Below are 24782 nucleotides of genomic sequence, written 5' to 3'. Positions count from 1 at the left end.
GAAGATTCCTTATCAGAAAGTTTCTGAAACAGAAAGTTTCTGAAACTGTTGAGTTAGTCGAATGATCACTCCTTATCATCTATCTTTCATTCCATACTGTGGGGCAAAACACTGAGGTTCTACAGGGATTGCAGGGATTAAGCCTATGCTATTTGTGATTTTCTTCCTATCTGTGGTCCAGTTAACTGTTAAGTAACCCTCAAAATGGAAAACATGAACTACTAAGTACTAGCATTGACTATGCATGGGTGAACACTTCTGTCTCTTTTAAAGACAAAGGTACAGCTATTATAGAAATAGTATGAAAGTTCTTCAAAAAATTAAAACCCCAGCAATCCTACTTCTGGGTATTTATCCAAAGGATATGAAACTGGTATGTTGAAGAGTTGTCTGCACTCCCATGTTCACTGCAGTATTATTCACAATAACCAATCATGAAATGCCCGTCAATGGATGAACAGATAAAGAAAATGTGGTATATATACACAATGGAATACTATTCAGCTTTAAAAAAGAAATGAATCTTGTCATGTGTGACAACATCGATGGACCTGGAGGACATGCAAGCAAAATAAGCCAGGAACAGAAAGACAAATACCACATTATTTCTCTTATATGTGGAATCTAAAAAGGTTGAACTTACAGAAACAGACTAAAATAATGGCCACCAGAAGCTAGGCCGTAGAGGGAATGGGGAGATGTTAGTATAAGTATTCAAAATTTTAGATAGGGAAATAAGATCAAGAGATCTGCTGCACGTTATGATGACCATGGTTAATAACAATATATTATATACATGAAAACTGTCGAAAGTAGATTTTTAAGCATTATTACCATTAAAAAACAGCAAGTATTTGAGGAATGTATCTGTTAATTAGTTTGATTAGCCATTCTATAATGTGTACGTATTTCAAAAAATTATGTTGCACACCATTAATGTACAAAATTTTGTTTGTTAATTTAAAAAAAGAGAATATATTTAAAATATAAAGACAAGGAAGCTGAGTTTCACATATATTAAGTGTGTAGTAAGTGACACAAATGACATCTATCCACGTCTCCCAACGGCAGTGTTTTTTGCTTTACTTCAAGTACTTCATTAAACAACATGTTATAACAGAAATATTTCCTGTGTATTGTACATCGGGAAATAAAGGAAAGATTTTCCTCAACAAGGTGGATAACCACGCACATCTATCTCTCCTTGGAATCCTTTTAAAGATCAAAAGAAAAAAGAATTTTAATGCACAAGGACTGCTAAGGTTTGGGTATTTGCCTCCTCCAAAGCTCATGTTGAAATTTAATCCCCAATGGTGGAGATGGGACCTAGTGAGAGGTGTTTGGGTCATAAGGGTGAATCCCTTATGAATAGATTAATGCCTTACCTGAAGCAGGCCATGGGGGAGAGTTCTTACTCTATTACTTCCTGTGAGAGCTGGTTGTTCAGAAAGTCTGGCACCTTTCCCTTTCCTTCTTCTTCTTTTTTTTTTTTGAGATGAAGTCTGTGTTGCCCGGGCTGGAACGCAGTGGCATGATCTCAGCTCACTGCAACCTCTGCCTCCAGGATTCAAGTGATTCTCCTGCCTCAGCCTCCCGAGTAGCTGGGATTACAGGCATCCACCACCACGCCCGGCTAATTTTTGTGTTCTTTGTAGAGACAGGGTTTCACCATGTTGGCCAGGCTGGTCTTGAACTCCTGACCTCAAGTGATCCTCCCACCTCAGCCTCCCAAAGTGCAAAATGGTTGGGTTGTTAGGTTCTCTCCTTCTCTCCAGAGTTGGATGACAAGCTCCTCCTCCTCACAGAGTGTCTAATCAGTTATTTGCTGTCACGCTGTTAAACAAAAACAGAGAGCCTGGGTTCATGGACATTTGAGGCAAGTTTTCTATATGAGAAAGATACAAACCAACAGAATAAGCAAACTGGATTCACAGAAAACACAGAGAGAGCCAAGGAAATCACTAAGAAGGTGGGGAAAAAAGAGAGAATTAGAGAATAGGAAATAAAGGATAAGAAATTTGGAGAGGTCAGTTTGGGACACTGAACTTGCAACCAATAGAGAAGAGGAAATTGTCAAAGAAATAATATTTTCAAAAATTTTCAGGACCAAAGGACTTATCAGATTAAAAAAGCTCTTCATGTGCCCATGTCCATTCATGAAAAAAAAAAAAAAGAAACACACTAAGATAGATCTTCATGAATTTTAGTTCACTAAGTGAACTAAATTTGGTGAATAAATTTTAGGACACCAGCGATAAATACATGATACTAAAAGTTTGTGGTGGGGAAGACTTCATATACAAATAAATGAAATTAAAGTGGCATTAGACTTCTTAAACCAACATCAGAAACTACGATGACATAGAGCAATGCTGTCATAATTTGGAGGTCGCCGATGCTCAACATACCATTTTTCATTCGTTTGTTGTGAGACAGTCTCACTCTGTCGCCCAGGCTAGAGTGCAGTGGTCCAATCTCAGCTTACCACAACCTCCACCTCTCCATTTCAAGTGATTCTCGTGCCTCAGCCTCCTGAGCAGCTGCGATTATAGATGTGCACCCCCACACCCAGCTAACTTTTATATTTTTATAGAGACAGGTTTTGCCATGTTGGGCAGTTGTTCTCAAACTCCTGGCCTCCAGTGATCTGCCTGCCTTAACCTCCCAAAGTGCTGGGATTATAGGCATGAGCCACTATGAACCTCAACACAGAATTTTATCCCAGATAAATCATGTATTAGTTTCCTGGGGCTGCTATAACAAAGCACCATCAACTGGGTAGCTTAAAACAACAGAATTTATTCTCTCACGGTTATGGAGGCCAGAAGTCCAAAATCAAGATGTCAGCAGAGTTGATTTTTTTAGAGTCTGTGAGAGAGAATCTGTTCCATGTTTATCTCCAGGCTTCTGGTAGTTGTCCGAAATCCTAAGTGTTGTTCTCTGCCTGTAGATGTGTCATTCCAATCTCTGCCTTTGTCTTCACATGGCTCTCTTTCCTCTGTCTGTGTCTTGGTGTCTTTATAAGCCTTCTTATGAGAACACCAGTCATAGGATTTAGGATCCACTCTAATTCAGTATGACCTCATCTTACCTTAACTAATCACATCTGTGAAGATCTTATTTCCAAATAAGGTGACATTCTGAGGTTCTTGGTGGACGTAAATTTTGGAGGAACACTTGTCAATCTTGTATAAACTGTTAATCAAGTGTGAGGGCAGAATAAAGATATTGTGGGGCAGGTAAGTACTGAAAAGTTATCCCTGCAATGCACCATTTTTAAAGGAAGTTTTTGAGGAGTGTACTTAAAGTAAGTAAACAAACTAAGAAAGAAGAAAACATGAGGCCAGGCAATAGTGAAGTAATGAGGAAACCGGAATTAAGAGTTTATGCAGTGCAGTAGAATGGAGCACTCTGGGATGAAGTCTCCAAGGGCAAGGGAAAGAAAATGCTCAGTATTTGATATCTTAAAGTATTTAGAAATTAAAATTTAAGGTCGTTTGATAGAGCTGAAACTCTAAAACAAAATAGAAGTTCAATCAGAAAGTGAACATACAGTCTGTTCTTGGATCAATATTAAACAATATTTACTTAGTTGTAAAATAGCAACGCTACCTCTTGACGTAACAGAAATGTAAGTGACTATATCGAGGAGGTGAGAATGGATAATTATGCTGGGTAAATTGCTAAATATTAATCATAATAGAAAGTCAGCAGATAATGTCTAAAATACGACATGAAATTGCAGTATTAGCATGTTATTTAGAAATAGGGAGTTACGAATTGAAGAAACTTGTCCAAGTATCATGTGTTGTTTCCATCCATTTGAGCTGCTATAACAAAATACCATATACTGGGCAGCATACGAACAATGGAAATTTATTTCTTGCAATTGTAGAGGTTGGAAAGTCCAAGATCAACATGTCAACAGTGTGGATATCTGGTGGGAGCCTGCTTTCTCACAGATGGTGCCTTCCGTCTATGTCCTTGTATGGTGGAAGAGACAAACTCCCTCAGGTCTCTTTTACAAGGGCACTCGTCTCATTCATAAAGACAGATCTAATCACCACTCCCCCACAAGGTCTCACTTTCTAATACCTTTATGTTGGGGGTTACGAATTCAAGGTATGCATTTTGGGGGACACGAATATTCAGAACTAACGTGGTAACTTCTGGAAAGTAGAGGTGGGCAGGAGAAGGAAGGTAGTGGCTATCTTTTACTATGAAATTTCTAGTATTCTATCTTAAAAAAACGTTTGAGCAAGTAATATTTTTATAGCAATGTAGATTAAAGAAATATAGTAAAATACACATGAGAATTATCTAAAGATCACACCTTGTAATTCCAGCACTTTGGGAGGCTGAGGCAGGCAGATCATGAGGTCAGGAGATCAAGACCATCCTGGCTAACATGGTAAAACACCATCTCTAATAAAAATATAAAAATTAGCCAGGTGTGGTGGCACACACCTGTAGTCCCAGCTACTAGGGAGGCTGAGGCAGGAGAATTACCTGAATCCAGGAGGCTGAGGTTGCAGTGAGCCAAGATCACGCCACTGCACTCCAGCCTAGGTGACGTAGCGAGACTCTGTCTCAAAAAAAAAAAAAAAACTAGAATTGTCTAAAGAGTGTGTTAAAATGCAGCTTCTGTGTTTGTATCTAGAGATTTTAATTTAGTCAGTCTGGAGGCAAATGAGATCATGGATTTTTAATTGTTTTGAATTGAGTCTCATAGAAGTGTCTCTGTGACTGCAAATCTACTGTAAAAAGTTTAAAACGCCATGATCAGCCCTCTCCAAAGTTCTACACAACCCTGTTCCTTGGCCTATCCTGAAGGTTACTGCCAGCTTCCCAAATAGAGTCATTAGGGATGGTTCCCAACCTCTGCTGAGGGGCTGCTCTGAGCCAGACACCATATAAAGCACTTTACACATGCCAAATCTCACAAAACCAATTTCACAGATGAGAAAAATGGAGGTTCCAAAAAGTTAATCCACAAGTCCAGCATCACATAACCTGCAGGTGGTACAACAAGTCTTACTCTTTCCATAATTCCAAATTGCATCTTGGACACATCTTTAAGCCTACGGGGCATCAGATAACAGCTAAGATCATTAGCCTCAGAGCTGCAGAGTGTGGTTCATTTATCACTGCAAATGTGTTCACGGAACGGAATTCCTGCTGACCTGGCAGAAGGACTCTCACGCAGGCGCTGCAGAGATTGCTGAATACAGCAACACTGCACAAGAGACATGATGGAGCTCCTGTGAGAGTCACCGAAACACTGACATAGCTTTGTTGCAGCAATGGGTGGCCAGGAAACAGCCACACAACACAGGGAGGAGATGAAGTGGTAAGATGGCGAGTTACAGGAAGAGGGGCTGATTTGCAACAAAGACTAGTTCTTAAGATGAAGTCACTAGTTAAAGAGAATCAGAAAGTAGCTGTAGACACCAAAGAAAGGAGTAAATTCTTAATCACAGCATTTATAATTTGAAGGAATTTTAGGGAAGATTCACCTAGTTCCCTCATTTTACTGATAATGATAATGAAGAGTAAGTAGATAATAAGAGTCAACGTTATTTGAATATCTTCCGTATGTCAGGTATTGTGCTAGGTAATTTCTCATTTAATCCGATGAGGTTGGTAAAAATTGTATCCCCATTTTGATGATGAGGAAATCAAGGCCCAGAAAAATGGAGATTCATCCAAGGTGACACAACTAGTTAGGGGTAGAGCTAGGGTTAGGATTCAAGCACCTGATGGCTAATTCTGGCTATTTTCTTCTGTATCATATAGCCAGTGTCTCTTCTAATGAGAATGTATGCAAACAGTCCTTGTAAGAACCAGGCAAATCCAGATCGAAATCCCTCTTTACCTTGAATTGTGTGACTGTCTCTCTGAGTTCAGGATCCCTCATGAAAGGAATGAAGATAAGGATATCTTACTCTCGCTTTGTCAGCATTAAATGAGATGATGTATATAAAGTACTTATTGTAATATCTGGCACATAGGAGGAACTCTACAAATGTGGTCTTTTTTCTTTTCCCCAGTCCTCTTGCCTCAGGTGTGGAAGTAGTATCTGTTTTATCTTTTTAGTATATGTCCTTTTAGATAGTAGTTATCATATGCTATATTCATCTTCCAGAGAGATTGACTATGTATTTACACACATATCAGGACACACATAATGAGGTATTTGTAGGAATATGTAAAAATAATTTTAACAAATTTATAGCCAAAATGACTCCTCTGCCTGTATTCCAAATATAATGAAGTTGTGTTTAACACCGGAGTCACTGGGAGCTTTAAAAATGCTGTGTCCAGGCTGCATTTCACACCAATTCAGTCAGGATCCCGGGGCCAGGTGCAGGCATTAGCAGTTTAAAAATCTCAAGTGATTTTAGCAAATTACTAACTCAGAAACTCGGGGGTGAGGCCTAGTAATGTGTATTTTAACAAGCCCTCCAGGGGATTCTGATACACACTCGAGTTTGAGAACCACTGGTCTAGACACCCAGTCTTCTCCTCTCCCTTATCTTCTGTCCAAACCAATCGACGATCATATCCTACTAATTTTATCTTTTAAGTGTGTCCCTCATATGTCAACCAATTTCCATCCTCAGCACTATTATCTATTCTTGCCCAGACAACTGATTATCCTGTGACCAGTTTTTCTTCCCTCCAATTCCTTTTTCTTTCAGCAGCCAGCGCAAGCCACAATAACTGTCTAACCACGTCTCTTCCCTGTTCTGAGGGGCGGCCCAGTGCCTGTAAAATAGAATCTGAACTCTTCAGCATGGTGCACAAGGCCCTCTGTAGCTGGCTTGGGCTAAGCTCTTTATCCTCCTCTTCCATCATTCCCTGACTCCATTCAGCCATACAGAATCTCCACAGTCACCCCCTCTTCTCCATGAACACGACAGGGATCATGGTTTTAAAAAAAAATCTACTTAGGGATCAAGAGCCAGGAGGCCAGGAGAGACTCATCCTTCATTCTGGATTGTCTATCTTATTTTTTTCTTGATAAATTTTATCCGGTAATTTTCACTGAATCAAAGGAAGTCCCTTGATAAAAACCTTTCTGGGTGCCCAGTCTGGGCTAAAGAGTCCTTTTCCATATCCCTACAGGACTAAGTGTATATCTTCACCTCAGCACCACTACATTAAATTAAATGATCTCTTTCTGGTTCAGTCACCCCAGCTAGACCATGATTTCAAGGCACATGCCACCTTTTATTGATCTTTATATCCCCTGCCTCTGGCACAATAAATGTTACATGGTAGATACCCAATATACTATGCCGTTCAGAACTAAAAATCTACAAAATAATCTACTCATCCACAGAGTTTCAAGCAAGTGAATTCTAGGCTAGCACTCTGCAAACTTAGATGTGCACACGAATCACCTGGAGATCTTGTTGGAATGCAGATTCTGATCCAGTAGACTTGGAACGGAGCCCAGAGACTCTGCATTTCTGACAAGCTCTCAGGTCATGCTGATGTTCCCGGCTCACAGACCACTAGCCATCCTTTGATTAGCACTGCGGCCATCCAAAGGCATGAAACCCAGGGTGCTTGTAGATCAACTTACGTCACACTAGAAAGACGTTTCATATTGCAGAAATGCCAGCACCTGAGAGGACAAAAGATAATTCGTGTTGTTTGCTAGTCTATTCTTATGATAGCCATCATCCTGGACTCTTCCCTGTTCTTCGAAAGAGATGGCAAATAGTCCTCTTGTGAGCGAGTCCTCTGTTCCCATCACAGGAGGTGAGAACTTCCTTATCAGCAGCCTTCGTGTGGAGGACAACTGCTGGTTATTATAGGATTTGCAATCTAAATTCATTCTGAGGAGTAGAAACTGTGGGGATGAAGAGAGGGAGGACAACAGGATTTTACCCAGAATCAGCGAGGGCTTATTCATTCATTCCTTTCTCCATGAATAAAAATAGGTATTGAACCTCTTCTAAGTTCCTAGCATTCTACAAGGCGAGAGAGTCTAGGGTTGTCAAGGTGGATAACGCAGGTCTAGAGAAGAAATCTGGCCAAAAGAAAACCCTAGGGTTCTGGGGCTGGCCTCTGGTAATCCTGCCGTAGGAGACGTGTTCTGGAAGTAGAGACAGGTTACTCTAGAAACATGGAAAAGCGTTCCAGTTTCGGGAGCCTGACAGGGCTGCATAGACTTCCCACTTTGCCTATTCAAATTTTCACTCCCACTGCCCACACTCAGATAAAAGATGTAGAAATCAGGTTTTAAATGTCAACTGCCGTTTTCCAGAGATAGCACAGGATTCTTAGTCATCTGTAATCCTGACCAGCTGTTCTACAGCACATTTTCTCATGTCATGTAAGGCTGCAGCGGGTTGGCCATGGGTCATTTCTGCACAGAACCTCTGAAAAATGGGTGCTTAATGCATACACCATGGCTCCTTTTTGAGGGCATGCAGTTTTGCTTCTAGACCACCCCATATTCAAATAGATTGGATGTTACGGAATGGTTCAAGATTTATTTGCTATTTTTAAAGGCTTTTTTAAAAAGGCTCTTCAGCCACTCACCACACTTGCTGTGGTCTCAAATTTCTAATCACACTGGTCTCCATACAAGCCAATTTCCCCACTTGCCTCAGCGCACAGACACACAGCTCTTTCTAGCTTTTGTTTTCTCATCATTGCTCATGCCAGTTCCCCTCATTGCCGTCAAACCAAACCATATTTATCCTTCAAGGTGAGTTTGTTCACTCATTCATCAAATTTGTATTGCGTGCCTTTTAGGTGCCAGGCACCATCCTGGGTATTGGGAGCATGGTGATAAACAAGATGGAGAAGCTCACTTCAGTGCCGCTTGGGGATACTGACAAGTGAATGGGCCATTATAACTCTCCCTAATGAGGGTCCAGAGGGAGAGATCCAGGTACTAAGAGAATATACAGTGGGGTTAGGATTCCAGTTTTAAGAATGGGTAGAAGATATTCCTAGGAAATTCCAATTCTAAATGCTTTTAGAAGAGTCCAATCTGAGATATAGATGTGATGAAAATAATTACCAACCCCACTGTATGGAAGGTGTTCCTAAGCAGGTGAGAGCCAGCCTGGAAGAATAAATAGGAGAGTGGAAGAGGTTCCTTGCAGTGAGAAATGACTGAGCTGGAAAGGTAAGCAAAGGTCACATTAGAAACTGACCTATAGAAACTCGTTCTAAGGCGTGAAAGAATTTTGTATCATGAAGAAACTGGAAGGAAACCACTGTGAGCCTTTAAGTAAGCACCTGATGTGAATCCCATTTATTCTTTGAAGTCTTCTTCAATTATTTAAATTCCAAGTGATTTTTCCTTCTTTGATTTCCAAAGCAATGACTGGCTGTACTTAGTAGTCTGACGCTGAATTCATGCGCTGTATTTTTATTAACCCATGGTCATTCTCTGATATTGGTTGCTGACATTTTGTGCCCATAGCACGATTCAGGTATTAGTTTTTGCTTGAATGCCCAACATTTATTTAAAATCTCCCTGTATTTACAGTGTGATTGCTTCTCCAATGAAACAATGCCACTTAATATCACCCCTCTTAGCTCTTACAGGCATCAAATTGTGCTGTGCTCTATACAACCGCAAATGACCAGACAGAAAACTAATTTCATACATTGATCAACATTATGTGGCATATCAGCGAAGGGGACAAGTTTCCCAGGTGCTCAATGTTCAGGAAGAACTATTATCTCAGAAGGTTACCTAACTCTAACGACCTTGACTTAGTGCAAACTCCTCAAGGTCAAGCAGAGTTATCTAATTAAAAAAAAAAAAAATCCCTCTCAATTCTTCACATAGTCCTGGATGTAGCACAAGGATTTATTTGAATTTGCATTTTTATTACTTAATTTACTCTTTTAAATTATGAAATGTCAGGCATTCAAATATGTATAAAGAATAATGTAAGGAATGTACATCTTTTCCATTTCCCAGCTTAAGAAGTAAAGCATTATAATGATAATTGGACTCCCACCTTACCTCTTCCCACTGAAAGATAACCATGCTCTTGAATTTGGTGTCTGTCATCCCATATATGCCTTTGTATTTTCACTCCAGTTCTCAGTAGCCATAAACATTCTGTGGTATTGCTTTTCAGGTTTAAAAATGTTGTACAAATGATGTCTTAATATATCCTTCTGCAACTCCTTCTGGTTCAGTATTATCTTTGAGATTTGTCTGTGTTTGCAGATGTAGCTCCAGTTTATCAATTTAGTTGCGGTATCACATGTTATTGTATGAGTAGACCACATTAGAACTTTCATGTTGGTTTCAGTTCCTCTCTAAAACACAGTGTTGCAGTGAACATGTTTGCATTTGGTTCCTGGTGTATATATGTGAGAGCTTCTCACACATACCTGTAGAGATCTAGTAGTGGGATTGCTGGGTTTTAGGATATTCGGGTCATCAATCTAACTAGATATTGCTATAGTGCTGTTTAAAGAATTCACACTCTCATCAGCAGAGGGTGAGTTCCTGGGGCTTCATATTTTTGATAACCATGTCATTTTCAGATTTAGGTATCTGATGTATCTTTATGCATATGTCTACACACACACACACACACACACACACACACACACACACCCCTACACATATCAGGGTTCTAAGGGGAAGACAAAACTTTACTAAATGAATAGAGTTGAATTTGGAACTTCCCAGATAGCAATCTCAGCAACTTGGAATTAATTGGATTCTTTTTAAATTATACAAACAACAACAGTATGGTAAAATAATATTAATAAAAAAAAGTTACATGATTAAAGTACAAAATAGCCTATAGTATTATCCCATTAACATAGTCATTTCATTTTTTAACATAATAGATGCTCATTGACTTGGTAATTTTACTCGTTGCCTTAACCAAACTGAATGATTTTTAAAACGAATTCACTGTTGGCTGATTTTACATTTTATGTATATGTTCCAAATATGTTTAGTCCTCCTACTGGTGTCCCATCAGGGCTGAGTTAGAGTGTAGTTAAATAACAACGAATAAAACAAACTTCCAAGTCAGACTTGTTTTTATTTTAGAAATTATCTCTTGCTACACTGTAATTCCCAAGAATGTCTCTGGTCACATAGAGCAGGTACTTTTCTGTATTTATTTTGCTGCAAAAATTCAGTATACACAAAGCAAAGCATGCCAAAATGTAAACAAAAGATTACAGCACAAAATAGAAGTTCATAAAATTACCCTCTTCTCATCTTTTTTTTCTTCACCAATTCCATTCTTTTGTCAATGTCCTGGTGAAGAGAAAGCATTAACTGTTGGTAATAGCAGCCTGACAGGTGGGTTTTAGAAGGCAATCAGTGCTAGATGAAATGTTAGCATCATCCTAGTGAAGACATGGGCATGGCTTTCCAGTTTTAAGCATGGGTAGAAGATATTCATAGGAAATTCCAATTCTAAATGCTTTTAGAAGAGTCCAATCTGAGATATAGATGTGATGAAAATAATGACAATCTTTTTCAGGCAGATACATCATCAAAATTGATGCCTGAACTGTGCAGAGCTTTCAAAGAAAAGTTAACTCTTACAGGTCGGTTTCCCCACTTCTCAGGAGAAACGAAATCATTCCTGGTTTCTCAGTTCTTCTTACTGATGTCTTCACTCAGAAAATTCTTCTCCTCAGATTTGAGATTGAGAACAAATGTAGCATGCTATTAGCCAACTGTTTTTGTGAAAAGTCCCTCTCATTTACCACTCTACTTCTAATAGATGATTATACATTCTGGTTAGAACCACATGGGATTATATATGTCAGTGGAGATATCTTCTTTCTCCTATGATGACCTCGTATCTTCACCATCTGCAAAATATATAAATATTCACTGCTTTTAATGTTACTGTATTTGTTCAAAATGTTCCTCCAGAGCCTACTCCTTTATACGCCGCATATAAAACAAATACAAGATTTTTGTCATTTTCAATGGTCAAAATAGAAGTCCAACTCAGGGTAATGTGATAATAGATATAAAGGAGCAATATATAAGGAGAATCCTAGACATCATTCTTTCTGGAAAAAACATTGGTACATTAATGATTTGACATTCCATGCTTAGCAAATTTAGTGGCTGCTATTATTAAATAGGTGCTTGAAGGGGTGTGCAATAGACAATGTCAGGGTTCTTCCCAGAATCCCTCTAATCTTTCTTTTCTCCACATTAATTTCTAGGACAATACTCCTTCCTTTTCTGTCTTCCCCTTCTTGGCCTCCCTCTCCAGCCATTGCCATGTGAGCTTTTGCTTCCAACATCACCACCTACTATTCTTTGAAGACTGCTTTAGCTACTGGATCTGCTCTAATCATATGCGCCATGAGCACCTGGAGTTTACATTCCTCCTGAGAGCAACTCTTGACCAATCAATGACCTAGGAGGAGGTAAGAGAGCCCCACTTTCTCTTTATCCAATTTGCCAGTCTGTGTCTTTTAACTGGGGCTTTAGCCCATTTACATTTAAGGTTAATATTGCCATGTGTGTGAATTTGATCCTGTCTTTATGATACTAGCTGGTTATTTTGCCCATTAGTTGATGCAGTTTCTTCATAGTGTTGATGGTCTTTACAGTTTGGTAGGTTTTTGCAGTGGCTGGTACTGGTTTTTTCTTCCCATTTAGTGCTTCTTTCAGAAGCTCTTGTAAGGCAGGCCTGGTGGTGACAAAATCTCTTAGCATTTGCTTGTCTGTAAAGAATTTTATTTCTCCTTTGCTTATAAAGCTTAGTTTGGTTGGATATTAAATTCTGGGTTAAAATTCTTTTCTTTAAGAAGGTTGAATATTGGCCCCCATTATCTTCTGGCTTCTAAGGTTTCTTGAGAGAGATTTGCTGTTAAGTCTGATGGGCTCCCCTTTGTGGCAACCCAACCTTTCTTCTCTCTGGCTGCCTTTAACGTTTTTTCTTTCATTTCAACCTTGGTGAACTAATAAGCAACTTGAGCCAAGTATCAGGATACAAAATCAATGTGCAAAAATCACAAGCATTCCTTTACACTAACAATAGGCAAGCATTCCTTTACACCTACAAGACAGCCCAATCATGAGTGAACTCCCATTCACAATTGCTACAAAGAGAATAAAATATCTAGGAATACAACTCACAAGGGCTGTGAAGGACCACTTTGGGAGAACTACAAACCACTGCTCAAGGAAATAAAAGGACACAAACAAGTAGTAAAACATTCCATGCTTATGGATAGGAAGAATCAGTATCATGAAAGAAATTTATTGCCCAAAGAAATTTATAGATTCAATGCTATCCCCATCAAGATACCATTGACTTTCTTCACAGAATTAGAAAAAACTATTTTAAATTTCATATAGAACCATAAAAGACCCTGTATAGCCAAGACGATCCTAAGCAAAAGCAAGGCTGGAGGCATCACATTACCTGATTTCAAACTATACTAAATTTATACAAAACAGCATGGTACTGGTACCAAAACAGATATAGAGACCAATGTAACAGAACAGAGGCCTCAGAAATAATGCTACACATCTACAACCACCTGATCTTTGACAAATCTGACAAAAACAAATAATGGGAAAAGGATTCACTACTTAATAAATGGTTTTGGGAAAACTGGCTAGCCATATGGAGAAAACTGAAACTGAACCCCTTCCCTACACCTTATACAAGAATTAAGATGGATTAAAGACTCGAACATAAGACCTAAAACTATAAAATTCCTAGACAAAAACCTTAGGCATATCATTCAGAACATAGGTATGGGCAAAGACTTCATGACTAAAACACCAAAAGCAATGGCAATGAAGCCAAAATTGACAAATGAGATCTAGTTAAACCAAAGAGCTTCTGCACAGCCAAAGAAACTATCATCAGAGTGAACAGACAACCTACAGAATGGGAGAAAAATTTTGCATCTGATAAAGGGCTAGTATCCAGAATCTACAAGGAACTTAAACAAATTTACAGGAAAAAAAAAAACAACCCCATCAAAAAGCGGGCAAAGGATGTGAATAGACACTTCTCAAAAGACGACATTTATGCAGCCAACAAACATGAAAAGAGCTTATCATCACTGGTCATTAGAGAAATACAAATCAAAACCACAATGAGATACCATCTCACACCAGTCAGAATGGAGATCATTAAAAGGTCAGGAAACAACAGATGCTGGAAAGGATGTGGAGAAATAGGAATGCTTTTACACTATTGGTGGGACTGTAAATTAGTTCAACCATTCTGGAAGACAGTGTGGTGACTCCTCAAGGATATAGAACCAGAAATACCATTTGACCCAGCAATCTCATTACTGGGCATATACCCAAAGGATTATAAATCATTATACTGTAAAGACACATGTTTATTGTGACACTGTTCATAATAGCAAAGACTTGGAACCAACCCAAATGCCCACCAATGATACACTGGATAAAGAAAATGTGGCACATATACACCATTGAATACTATGCAGCCATAATAAAGGATGAGTTCATGTCCTTTGCAGGGTCAAAGATAAAGCTAGAAACCATAATTCCCAGCAAACTAACACAGGAACAAAAAACCAAACACTGCATGCTCCCATTCATAAGTCGGAGAGCTAACAATGGGAACACATGGACACAGGGAGAGGAACATCACATACCAGGGCCTACTGAGGTGTGGGCGGTGGGGCTATGGGAGGGATAGCTTTAGAAGAAATACCTAACGTAGATGACGGGTTGATGGGTGCAGGAAACCACCATGGCACTTGTACACCTATGTAACAAACCTGCACATTCTGCACATGTACCCTAGAACTTAGACAGATAGGTAGATAGATAACAGACATTAAAAAAAAAAAAAAAAAGAAAGAAAGAAAAGAAAAAGCCCAACTTTCTTGACTCAGCTCAGGAAATCTCTGCAGCCTCTTAGATGCCTGAGTTCTCTTGAAGGAACAGGCTTAAGCTGCCCTCTATGGGACTTCGCCTGAGATGACATCCTTGTTTGCCTTCCACTCCTCTGTCTTGCTCTCTGTTTTAGTCCATTTAGGCTGCTATCACAAACTACTATAAACTGGGTGTCTTATAAACAAAGAAATCTATTTCTTTCAGTCCTGGAGGCTGGGAAGTTTATGATCAATGCACTGGCTCATTCAGCATCTAGTGAGGGACCTGCTTTCTGGTTCAAACGTGGTGCCTTCTCACTAAATTCTCACATGGTGGAAGGGTAGAGGAGTCCCCTTGTGTCCTTTATTCTAAGGACACTGATTCCATTCATAAAAGATCCACCCCCATGACTTAATCACAAACGACCTGCCTCCTAATACCATGATCTTGGGGGTTAGGACATCCACATACTAACTTTGGGGGAACATAAACATTCAGGCCATGGCATTCTTCATTAGTGTATCTCCAATACACTCTCTGTCTGTTCTCATGGAAATCCCAGTCAGGAGAGACACATCCTTTGACAGCAGTTGGGAAATGGGAGGGGCCAAATTGCAAAGTGAAATTTATCATCATTGCTACCGTCCTCATTCCATGATACACCTGAATTCAGAACATTGTAACACGAGTTTAAATACCTCATTTCTAGCAATACGCTTCTTCCTTAACAGAAATATGCACAGAATGGAAAAGATTTGAAGCCTTACCTGGGTTTATGATGTTTTGATCAAAGAAGGACTACAGGACTACAGACAGAATATTTTTTAAATGACTCCTGGTTTGACAATCCCCACTCCACCCCACCCCAAATACCTCCGCAGAGGGGTTTTCCATCTGGGGCAAAGCACCACAGTGAGATTCAGAATGGCTGAGAGATGTGCTGTATTTTGTGTGTGAAGTGGGGGTTGTTTTTAAAAGCAGACGCCGAAAAGGATGCCCTTCTGTGATTCCTCAGACACAAATACATTCTCAGGTAGATGGAGCCCTTTAAGACTAGCTTTTAGAAATCCATGCATTGGAAACTCTTTGTGTGTCACCCAGTATGTGTACCTCGGTATAAAAAACACTGGCCTCATCCAAGCTTTTCATTACACCGAGAAGAAGGTTTAGGACCAGAGCAATCAGGTGACTTCTCGAGATCATAAAGCTAGTTAGCAACAGAACTAAAACTAGCACTGGGGTCTCCTCATTCCCAATCTGGGGTACTTTTCACCAAAACCACCAGCTCTGTTATTATTTGTTACCATCACTATCATCATCAACATGATCACAATTTTAAATAACAGCTAATATTTATTAAGATTTTACTCTATGCTAGGAGCTGTTTGAAGCACTTCATATTCATTTACTGCTCACATTAGCCAATGACATAGGTTATATTATTACCTCCATTTTGCAGATAAGGAAATGGAAGCTCAGAGAGGCAATATGACATGCCCAAGATCACATGATGATTGCAGAAATAGGATTCAAATTTACAGCTGGCTCCAGGGTTCATTCTTTCAACTCCTGTTTCCTCAAGTGTTTTCTACAAAATACTAGCCTTATAAAATGTAACATCCACAGGATGTTACAAGATCCTGTGACCAAATTGATTTGATTACAGTTGCTCTCTCAGAATATTAATGGAATTTGTTATTTCATCAAAGACAATAAAAAGTCCTGCAGAAAAACCCGTATCTACTTAGCAGTGATTTCTAGAGAAATGATTTTCCCCAAATACTTATTAATATCCAACGAAAGGACCCCTATTAAAGAAATCTAATTTAGACTTGATATTGATAATACTAGTTGAGTGGTTCTCAACCTCTGGAGGCTCCACCTTCAGAGTTTCTGATTCTGCAGGCCTGGGGTGCAATCCAAGAATCAGCATTTCTAATGGGTTCCCAGATGATGCTGATGTGGCTGGTCCAGGGACCATACTTGTAGAAACACTACAGTTGATATTGGAAAAATAAAGACTAAGAAACAAGCCTTGGGTTTGGCATAAACAAGAAAAAAAAAAAAGATACAGTTCCATTTAAAAATATCTACATTAAAATCTTGAAAATGTACTTTACAATGAGCAAATAGAAAATCTGTCCTTTAAGTAGAAATATGTAATGAAAATATCAAACAAATGGACAGGTGAAAAGAAACGTTCAATCCCTTTAGGTAAACAAAAGATGAACAAAACAACATAGAGTGATAATTCTACACAATGGATTTATATTTTTAATTGTCAAATAGATGATCAGACTTAAATAATTCAAATAGGGATAATACTAGTTGATTATATTCTAGGCATAGTGTGTACTTTGGGCTTTATATGTATCACCTTCAACTTTTCAACAACTCAGAGACAGATTTTATTATTTCTGTTTCATGGCCTAACTTTAAGATAAACTTGTGTTCTATAAACACAGAGTATGAATCACTATGACAAAAAGTATGATTCATTACTGTGAATTCTTAGGTAAGATGATTCAGATATCTGTAGCTTCCATTTCCTTATCTGCAAAAAGATAAGGTACAACTCAGTAATTTCCAGTCACTAAGCTTTCTTGATTCCAAGAAAAAGTCAAGCTAATTTTCTGAAGAGACTCAGTTTGGCTTCAGGGAGCAGGGCTGGCCGAATACAACTAACCCAAGCTGTTGGCTAGAGATCTGTGAGAAAAAGTATTAAAGACATCATCTATTTCTGGATGTATAACATAGGATTACAACAGAAAAGTGCAGAAAACATTCGGAGAAATAATGAGTAATAATAACTAACAACAAAGAGGCGTACTTGATGATAATCATTTTGATTCTAGCAATGTTACCTGTTTTCAGCAGCAAGCAAACCACCTTGAGATATCTAAAGCTACCTAACAGCAATGATTCAACCAGGATTTACAGCAGTGTTTTGCAAACTTGAATGTACATTGAAATCATCTGAGAGCTTAAAAAGAAAGAACTGATGCCTCTGTCTTATTTCTAAAGAATGTGACTTAATTATATGATATGGGGTATAGGCTAGACTTTGTACTTTTCAAAAAAAAAATACCTGGGTGATTCTAATGTATAGACAAATTTGGGAACCATCAATGTATTGGGTTCTCTCTTGAGAGCATTTTTTTTTTTTTTTTTGAGACAGAGTCTTGCTCTGTCGCCAGGTACCAGGCTGGAGTACAGTGGTGCGATCTCGGCTCGCCGCAACCTCTGCTTCCCTGGTTCAAGCAATTCTCCTGCCTCAGCCTCCAAAGTAGCTGAGACTACAGGCATACACCACGACAGCCAGCTAATTTTTGTATTTTTAGTAGAGATGGGGTTTCACCATGTTGGCCAGGATGGTCTCGATCTCTTGACCTCGAGATTCACCCACCTCGGCCTCCCAAAGTTCTGGGATTACAGGCGGGAGCAATTTTTAATTATATTCCCTGCTATAAACTGAAATGTGTCTCTTGCCCACAATTTTATATAGTGAAGCCCTAACCCCATGTGACTGTATTGGAGAAAGGGCCTTTAAGGAGGCAATTAAGGTTAAAAGAGGTCATAAGGGTCAAGCCCTGATTTGACAGAATTGTTAACCTTATAAAAAGAGAACGCGACACAGGGATTCTCTTTCTATCCTGTGAGGACAAGGAGAGCAAGCAGCTATCTGCAAGCCAGGGAGACAGCCCTCATCAGGAACCTCACAGGCTGGCACCTGGATCTTGGTCTTCCAGCCTCCACAACTATATGAGAAAATAAATCGGTGTTATTTAAGCCACCCAGTCTTTGTCATGGCAGTCCAAGCAAAGCAATACATCTCCTCTTCAACCAACCCTTTCTGTTTCTGATCCACCCCTTATTCCTTCCTCCAGATGTTGGTAAAGCATATGATCATGCTGGTGCACCCTAGTCTGGGCAACAGAGCAAGACGGAATCTCAAAAAGAAAAGAAAAGAAAAGAAAAAGAGTCAATGAACTTGAAAGATGAATTATACAAACTGAAGAGAAAAAAGTTTGAGAAGAGAGCGGACAGAACGTTGGAGACTAGTTGAGTATCAAAGGGTCTAACACTCGTTTCACTAGAATTCTGTAAGTGAAGCAGAAAGACACTCGCAGGTATTTGAGGAAATAAGGACCAGACATTCCCCCAAACTGGTGAAAGATACAAATTTACAGATTTTAGAATCTAAAAAAACACCCTATTCAAAAGAAAAGAGAAAAGAAAAGGAGAAACTCATGCCCCTTCACAATATATGGGCTTTTGCTTACATTTCGGAGCCTTCAGGTAGTTGCTTTTTGTGTTTCGTCCAGAATTTTCAGTCGTAATCAGCGAAAAAGATAAGTTATATGGGCTTATTCCATTTTGAAACAAAAACGAACTTACTCCATTTTAATGAGAACTAGATATTTCATTATACTTATATTTAATTTTTATTTTATATATCTTCTGTCTATATTTTTCCCATTTTCCCTATATTAATTTCTCTTATTTTCCATCATTTTGCTGATTTTGTTCTCTCTACATATAGGTATATCTACAATTATACCCATATCTAAAACTATATATATATATATATGTTTATGCACGTGTATATATAGCTTTAACTATATCTATATTTATAAACGTCTGTGTATACATGTATATGCATGTATATACACACACACACGCACACACACACTTTTTTGAAGTATACATACATGCCCCTATATGGGATTTTTTAAATATAAATGTCCCAAAATTTATTTTTCAATTCAGCTGTTGGGCATTTTGTTCCCACTTTGGGGCCACTACAAATAGTGCCTTTATAAGCATTTTAGCACATGATTTTTAGTCAGTATGTATATTTCTATTGGGTATACACAGTGACATAAAATTGCTGGTTCATTGGATATACATATTTTCAGCTTTGGTAGATATCCAGAAATATTTACTTTAAATTCATTTCCCACGAGTCTGGGACACAGCAAGGACTGTAAATCGCTGCCCTAGAGTTGATAACTTCCTACTCTCCGTCTCTTGTTTTGCTTCTAGCTGTAGGCCCATAACCATTTCCCCATCCAGCCTACGAAGCTGCCCACCATCTCCACACAGATCTCAGAACCACAGTGGCCTTATCTTCTCCGGGTCCCACTGAGGCTGGGGCTCAGCTAGGGAACTTCATCTCAAACCAGGAACACCCTAGTTGCTAAAAAAAGAGAGCAGATCTTGAGTACTAAAACTCTAGAGGCTTCTTGCACAGTTCCCCCTCATCCCCATTTAGCACAAGGATAGGGGCTGCTCCTGCTCACTTGGGACCCGCTGTCCTTGTTCTTATCCCTCTCACTTCCCCATTCTCTGACTCCACACCAAGGATTTATACCTGCTTATAATTCTGAATATGTCAACAGACTATTTTTTGCCTTTCTGAAGTTTCATCTCTCTTGCCTCTTCATTTTGGGGGGCCCCCTTGGATCCTTAGATGATAAGCCCCTCTTCTATCCACATCCTGTCATCTCTACCTGACCTACTGAATTCTAACTGCTCGTCTTCCACCAGGGGAAAATCCAAACAAACAAAATTACTTGAGGGTCTTCGACTCTATGGTACTCAAGATTACCTTCTTTTTCTTGTTGTTTATCAACCACTTGAGCTGTAGTTTCTTCTAAATGTGCTTCTTCCTTGTCCTTCACTGCCAATTTCTGAGTTGAAAAGAGCAGGTATAACTTCTGCATCAAATCCGTAGCTGTCCCAGAACCATTACTATGACTGTTTTCTAATACAAGGAAATGTTGCTCCTTGGAATCAACGTCATCAAACAGCTCACCATTTTCTGTCTTTATTTCATATATCTCAGGAATAAGTCTGAGATAATAGAGAAGAGAGATGAAAAATTAGTTAGCCAAGTCCCCTGCAAGATTAACAGCAAATACCACCAGATAATATAAGAGGAATCCATTTGATGCATGTGATTGGAAAGTCCAAGTGCAGTTCATGAATAAAACTTGACTTGTGTGATTTTCTGGTGTTCTGAAGGGAAATTAGACATTTGTCTCAGCAGTTTAGAATTCAAAACCAATATAATTTCCATCATTAAATTTTTATTGAATACTTAGGGTTGTACTTTGTAAGATCAAACTTGAAAGAATCCTTCCTGCCAATCATCATATGTGTTTTGTCTTCTAAAGGGCCAAATGTTTTGGTTTTTTATGTTTTTATTCTGCTCTAAAATTATTACATCTAATATTTGATTTAAGTTTTCTGTTTTCACAGTATTCAATATTACAGTTATGTTATCTAGTTAATGAGAAGGTAATAATAGGAGGCTTTTTGGTAAAAGAAACATAAATGGAAACATAGTTCTTTCAAATATGAGTCCTGTTTTATTTGCGATTAATTTCAGACCTGTGCTATCATCACAAATGAGTGGCATTTAAAACATACACACACACACACACACACTTCCATCTTGAAAATTAAAATGCTATTCATTTCACAGTTTTTTTTGAAGACTATTTCCAGTCGTAGTATTACCCAAACTTAGAATTTCTAAACTCACAATATGGTGTTTTCTCTGCCAACGTTCTCTGGGTTGGGAGAGGTCATGTTAACACACGTGGCTTTCATATCTTTGGTGGGATATTTGTTGATGGCACCTGGAGAGAGAGTGGGGCTGGTTAGTCTAAATTTTACCCATCAACATTATTATATCACCCAAAGTCAATTTGTCTTTTCATGTGGTTGGCAGTGTTTTCAAGAGCAACTTTTACGACTGACTTAGAAAAACACTCACACTCTGACATTGAAATTCTTTGTTCTTGGCAAAGTCAAGAAGATACAGCTGTAATTGAATAAATAATTCCAATGCTTGTCACAAATTTTTGATATACTTTAAGGACATCTCTAAATTCTTCCTATTATTTCTCTCCCTATAAAAGAAGGATCTTTCTAGAAAACTATTAGCTATTGAAATGGTCTGCCCTATTTATCTTGGGGTTGGAAGAAGGCACATTTACAGGCTAGTAAATATAGATCCTAAATTCCAAGATTCCTGAGACCTATGTAAGCCCTGGGGCTTTATGCACGCCAGAAAACCTGGATCCTTTCTCTAGCAAACTTGCAGGAGCTGCAGAGAACCATTCAATGTAGCCTCTGCCACATTCCTAATTTGCAGCACAGGCCAGGATTTGTTTGATGTTACAAGGTTTTGGATCTGCTACTATATGCATGTCTGAAGTCACAACACATGGGCGGAGGCTGGGCAGCCACCCTCAAAGCCCCACTGTGTACAGATACCCTTAAAAATCCCTGCGCAGCTGTGCCTAAGCCAGCTGTCTGGCATAGGGGCTCTAGAAGGGATTTGTGCCCATGGCTCTTAAGAATTCAAGTCAGAACTCAGGTTAATTTATAATGATAAGACAAAATAGAAGTCCTTGGATCAGGTGGAGGGCAGTGTCAGATATTACTTATTACAGCAGTATACCTTTCTAAGGGTTTAGTAATTAAAGTATGATTTACTAGACAAGAACGTAGCCCTGGGGTCAGAATGTGAGGGACTGAGTCTAGAATTTACCAATTATTGCTTGAGATTTTAAGCAGTTTATTTAACATTTCTGAATCTCAGTCTTTTCACTTGTAAAATGGGGATATGAATATTTTCCTCTGAGTACTACACTGAAGGTTAAATGAAACAGTCCATTTAAAGAACCTGGCACATAGTAAATAGTCACAGATTAGGGCTAAAGGGCACTTTTCATCCATTTGAAGATTTCTTGGCTGAAACTGGCAGCGCAGGAGCAAGGCTCATGGTAATGGGATTTTCCTCTGAAAATTTTCACTGCTTCCTATTACTTATACTCTACTACTCTTAACTAAAGTGAGGATCATTTTGCTAAGTCTGCTAATGGATCGTACACAGAAACATTAAATCTGTTGCAAAAGCAATCGAAGAGAATTAATGACTTACGTCTGATTAAATGGACAAATGGCTTGACAAAGTTGACGATATAGTCCCAATCTGGTTTGTGGGTTCGGCCAAGCTGAACCAAGTGATGATCCAGGGGGTGGCTGGCTAATTCTTCTAATTCTTTGTCATTGTGTTTAGGGCCAAAGGAAAACACAAATATGGAGTAGCCTTGACACTTGGCTCTCAGAGACACATTCCTTAAGACTTCTTTGTCTGAAGGGTTGGTTTCACCAGCAGATATTACAAAGATAACTTTGTTTTTCCTCGGATTGGGGGTTCCTACAAAGACATTGTCAATTGTCCATTGCAAGGCACGACCAATAAAAACATCTCCATTGAGCTGCTGAGAGTCTTGGAGGTGATGTTTCATTTGGTGTATGCTGTTGTAAGTAACCAAATCAAATTCTAGGTAGACAGGGCATTCTTCAGTGTTAGGCATATAGCCTCGGGGAGAGTAGCTCAGGACAGCAACCCTGTCTCCTAAGGTGGAGGTTAGTGGATCTGGGGCAATGTGAAAGTAATCAAGCACTTTGGTTATAAATGCTTTCACTTCCTTAAACTCATCACTTCCTACTCTTTGGGAAGCATCTATGAGGAAAGCCACATCCATGTAATATTCTTGAAGTGAGGCATCTCCAGGTTCATAAGTATGATCTGGTTCTTCTTCTCTGCCATGAACGTCATGTCCTGCAACAGAAAAACTCAAGTCATTCTTTTTAATAGAAAGATAATCTTGAAACTCCTAGTCATAGGTGGCAAATACACAGTATGAGGGTATTACCACGCTTCATTTCCCTACTCATGGAATCAATCAATAATCCATACTCATGGAATCATCAGTAATCAATCACAGTTCTTGTTCCCGAATGCACTCTCCAAATATGTACCTATATAGTGCATGCAGAACCATTACCATACGACATGTATTGTCACATATGAAGAAACCCATTTGCCATCCTATCTCAGATCTTTGCGAAAGGATTGATTTATCTTCCAGCTATTTTAATATGCAAGATGAGAAACGATCATTTTCAATGTACTCTACATGGCTAAAAGTTTGGAGTACATATTTGCATGAAATTTATACATAATGACCTCATGAGAAAGTATAGATGTTGAAGTTACATTTATTGGTGGCACAAACACAAAAACATTTATATACATGTGCAAAGTATGTACCATACAGAAATGTCATGAGAGCAAGTATAAACAAGTGCTGACTTTGGAATCTAAATGCTGTGTGAGATATGATATATTCGTAAAAACCTGGCACTCAAAGTGCCTGCAAACAGTTCATCAGCCCATTTTAAGGTAAGGAGTTTGCACCATGATGTAAGTCAACTATATTACTAAGCACACTGATTAGGTCAGCTGACATTTATTTATTTAGTTTCATAGCAAGACTTTCTCAAAGAAGAAAAAACATTGCCTTGATTTACATTCTGAGGCACACTTCTTATCTTGCTGCAGACCAGCACTTCAAGTAGCTCTGCTCTAAGCCTAAGGGATCATGAAGAAGCCTGTCTACAATCATATGAATGATGGCTGATTGGTAAGGCTGCAACAGGAAATGCCAGCTCAGAAAGACAGAAAGTAGATGGCCAATGCTCTTTGTTTCTCTGAAAGAAGTGAATTTGTGAACCTAATCAAGCAAAAAAGGAGATTTTTAACTAGCAGAAATTTATTGATCTCCATTTCTACTCAACCCCTTATTAGATACTTCTACATTTATTATTTTAATTCTCACAAAAACAAGTGAGTCAACCTGTATTAATGCTATAAGCCTAATATAGAAATAAAATTCAAAAAAGAATACCCCACCACCATGCATGAAGTTATTAACAGTGTAAATGCTCTATTAGGTCATTTTTGATCATTAAATGAGCCCTGCCTTCCAGTATAAATTCCATATTATCTTTTTAAAAATCTGTTGTTGGATTTAACTTGCTAAACTTTTTTTAGAATTTTGCA

General features: G+C 38.7%; 1 protein-coding gene across 1 annotated transcript in view; it reads right to left on the bottom strand.

The window, feature by feature from the left end:
• Positions 1–10745: 10745 nt before the first annotated feature.
• Positions 10746–24782, bottom strand: part of COL6A5 (collagen type VI alpha 5 chain) — a 116771-nt gene continuing 102734 nt past the window's right edge. The window contains exons 38-41 of the mRNA XM_010335823.3: positions 22812–23498; positions 21405–21501; positions 20466–20710; positions 10746–11835 (exon numbers count right to left, since the gene is read on the bottom strand). Coding sequence (XP_010334125.2) covers positions 11810–11835; positions 20466–20710; positions 21405–21501; positions 22812–23498 — 1055 coding nt within the window. The 3' untranslated portion in view covers positions 10746–11809. The remainder of the gene's footprint in view (positions 11836–20465; positions 20711–21404; positions 21502–22811; positions 23499–24782) is intronic.

This window comes from Saimiri boliviensis, chromosome 9 (genome assembly GCF_048565385.1).
Source record: "Saimiri boliviensis isolate mSaiBol1 chromosome 9, mSaiBol1.pri, whole genome shotgun sequence".
Classification (NCBI taxonomy): Eukaryota; Metazoa; Chordata; class Mammalia; order Primates; family Cebidae; genus Saimiri; species Saimiri boliviensis.
Note: the sequence above shows the minus strand (reverse complement) of the source record. Positions and strands in the feature narration are given on the sequence as shown.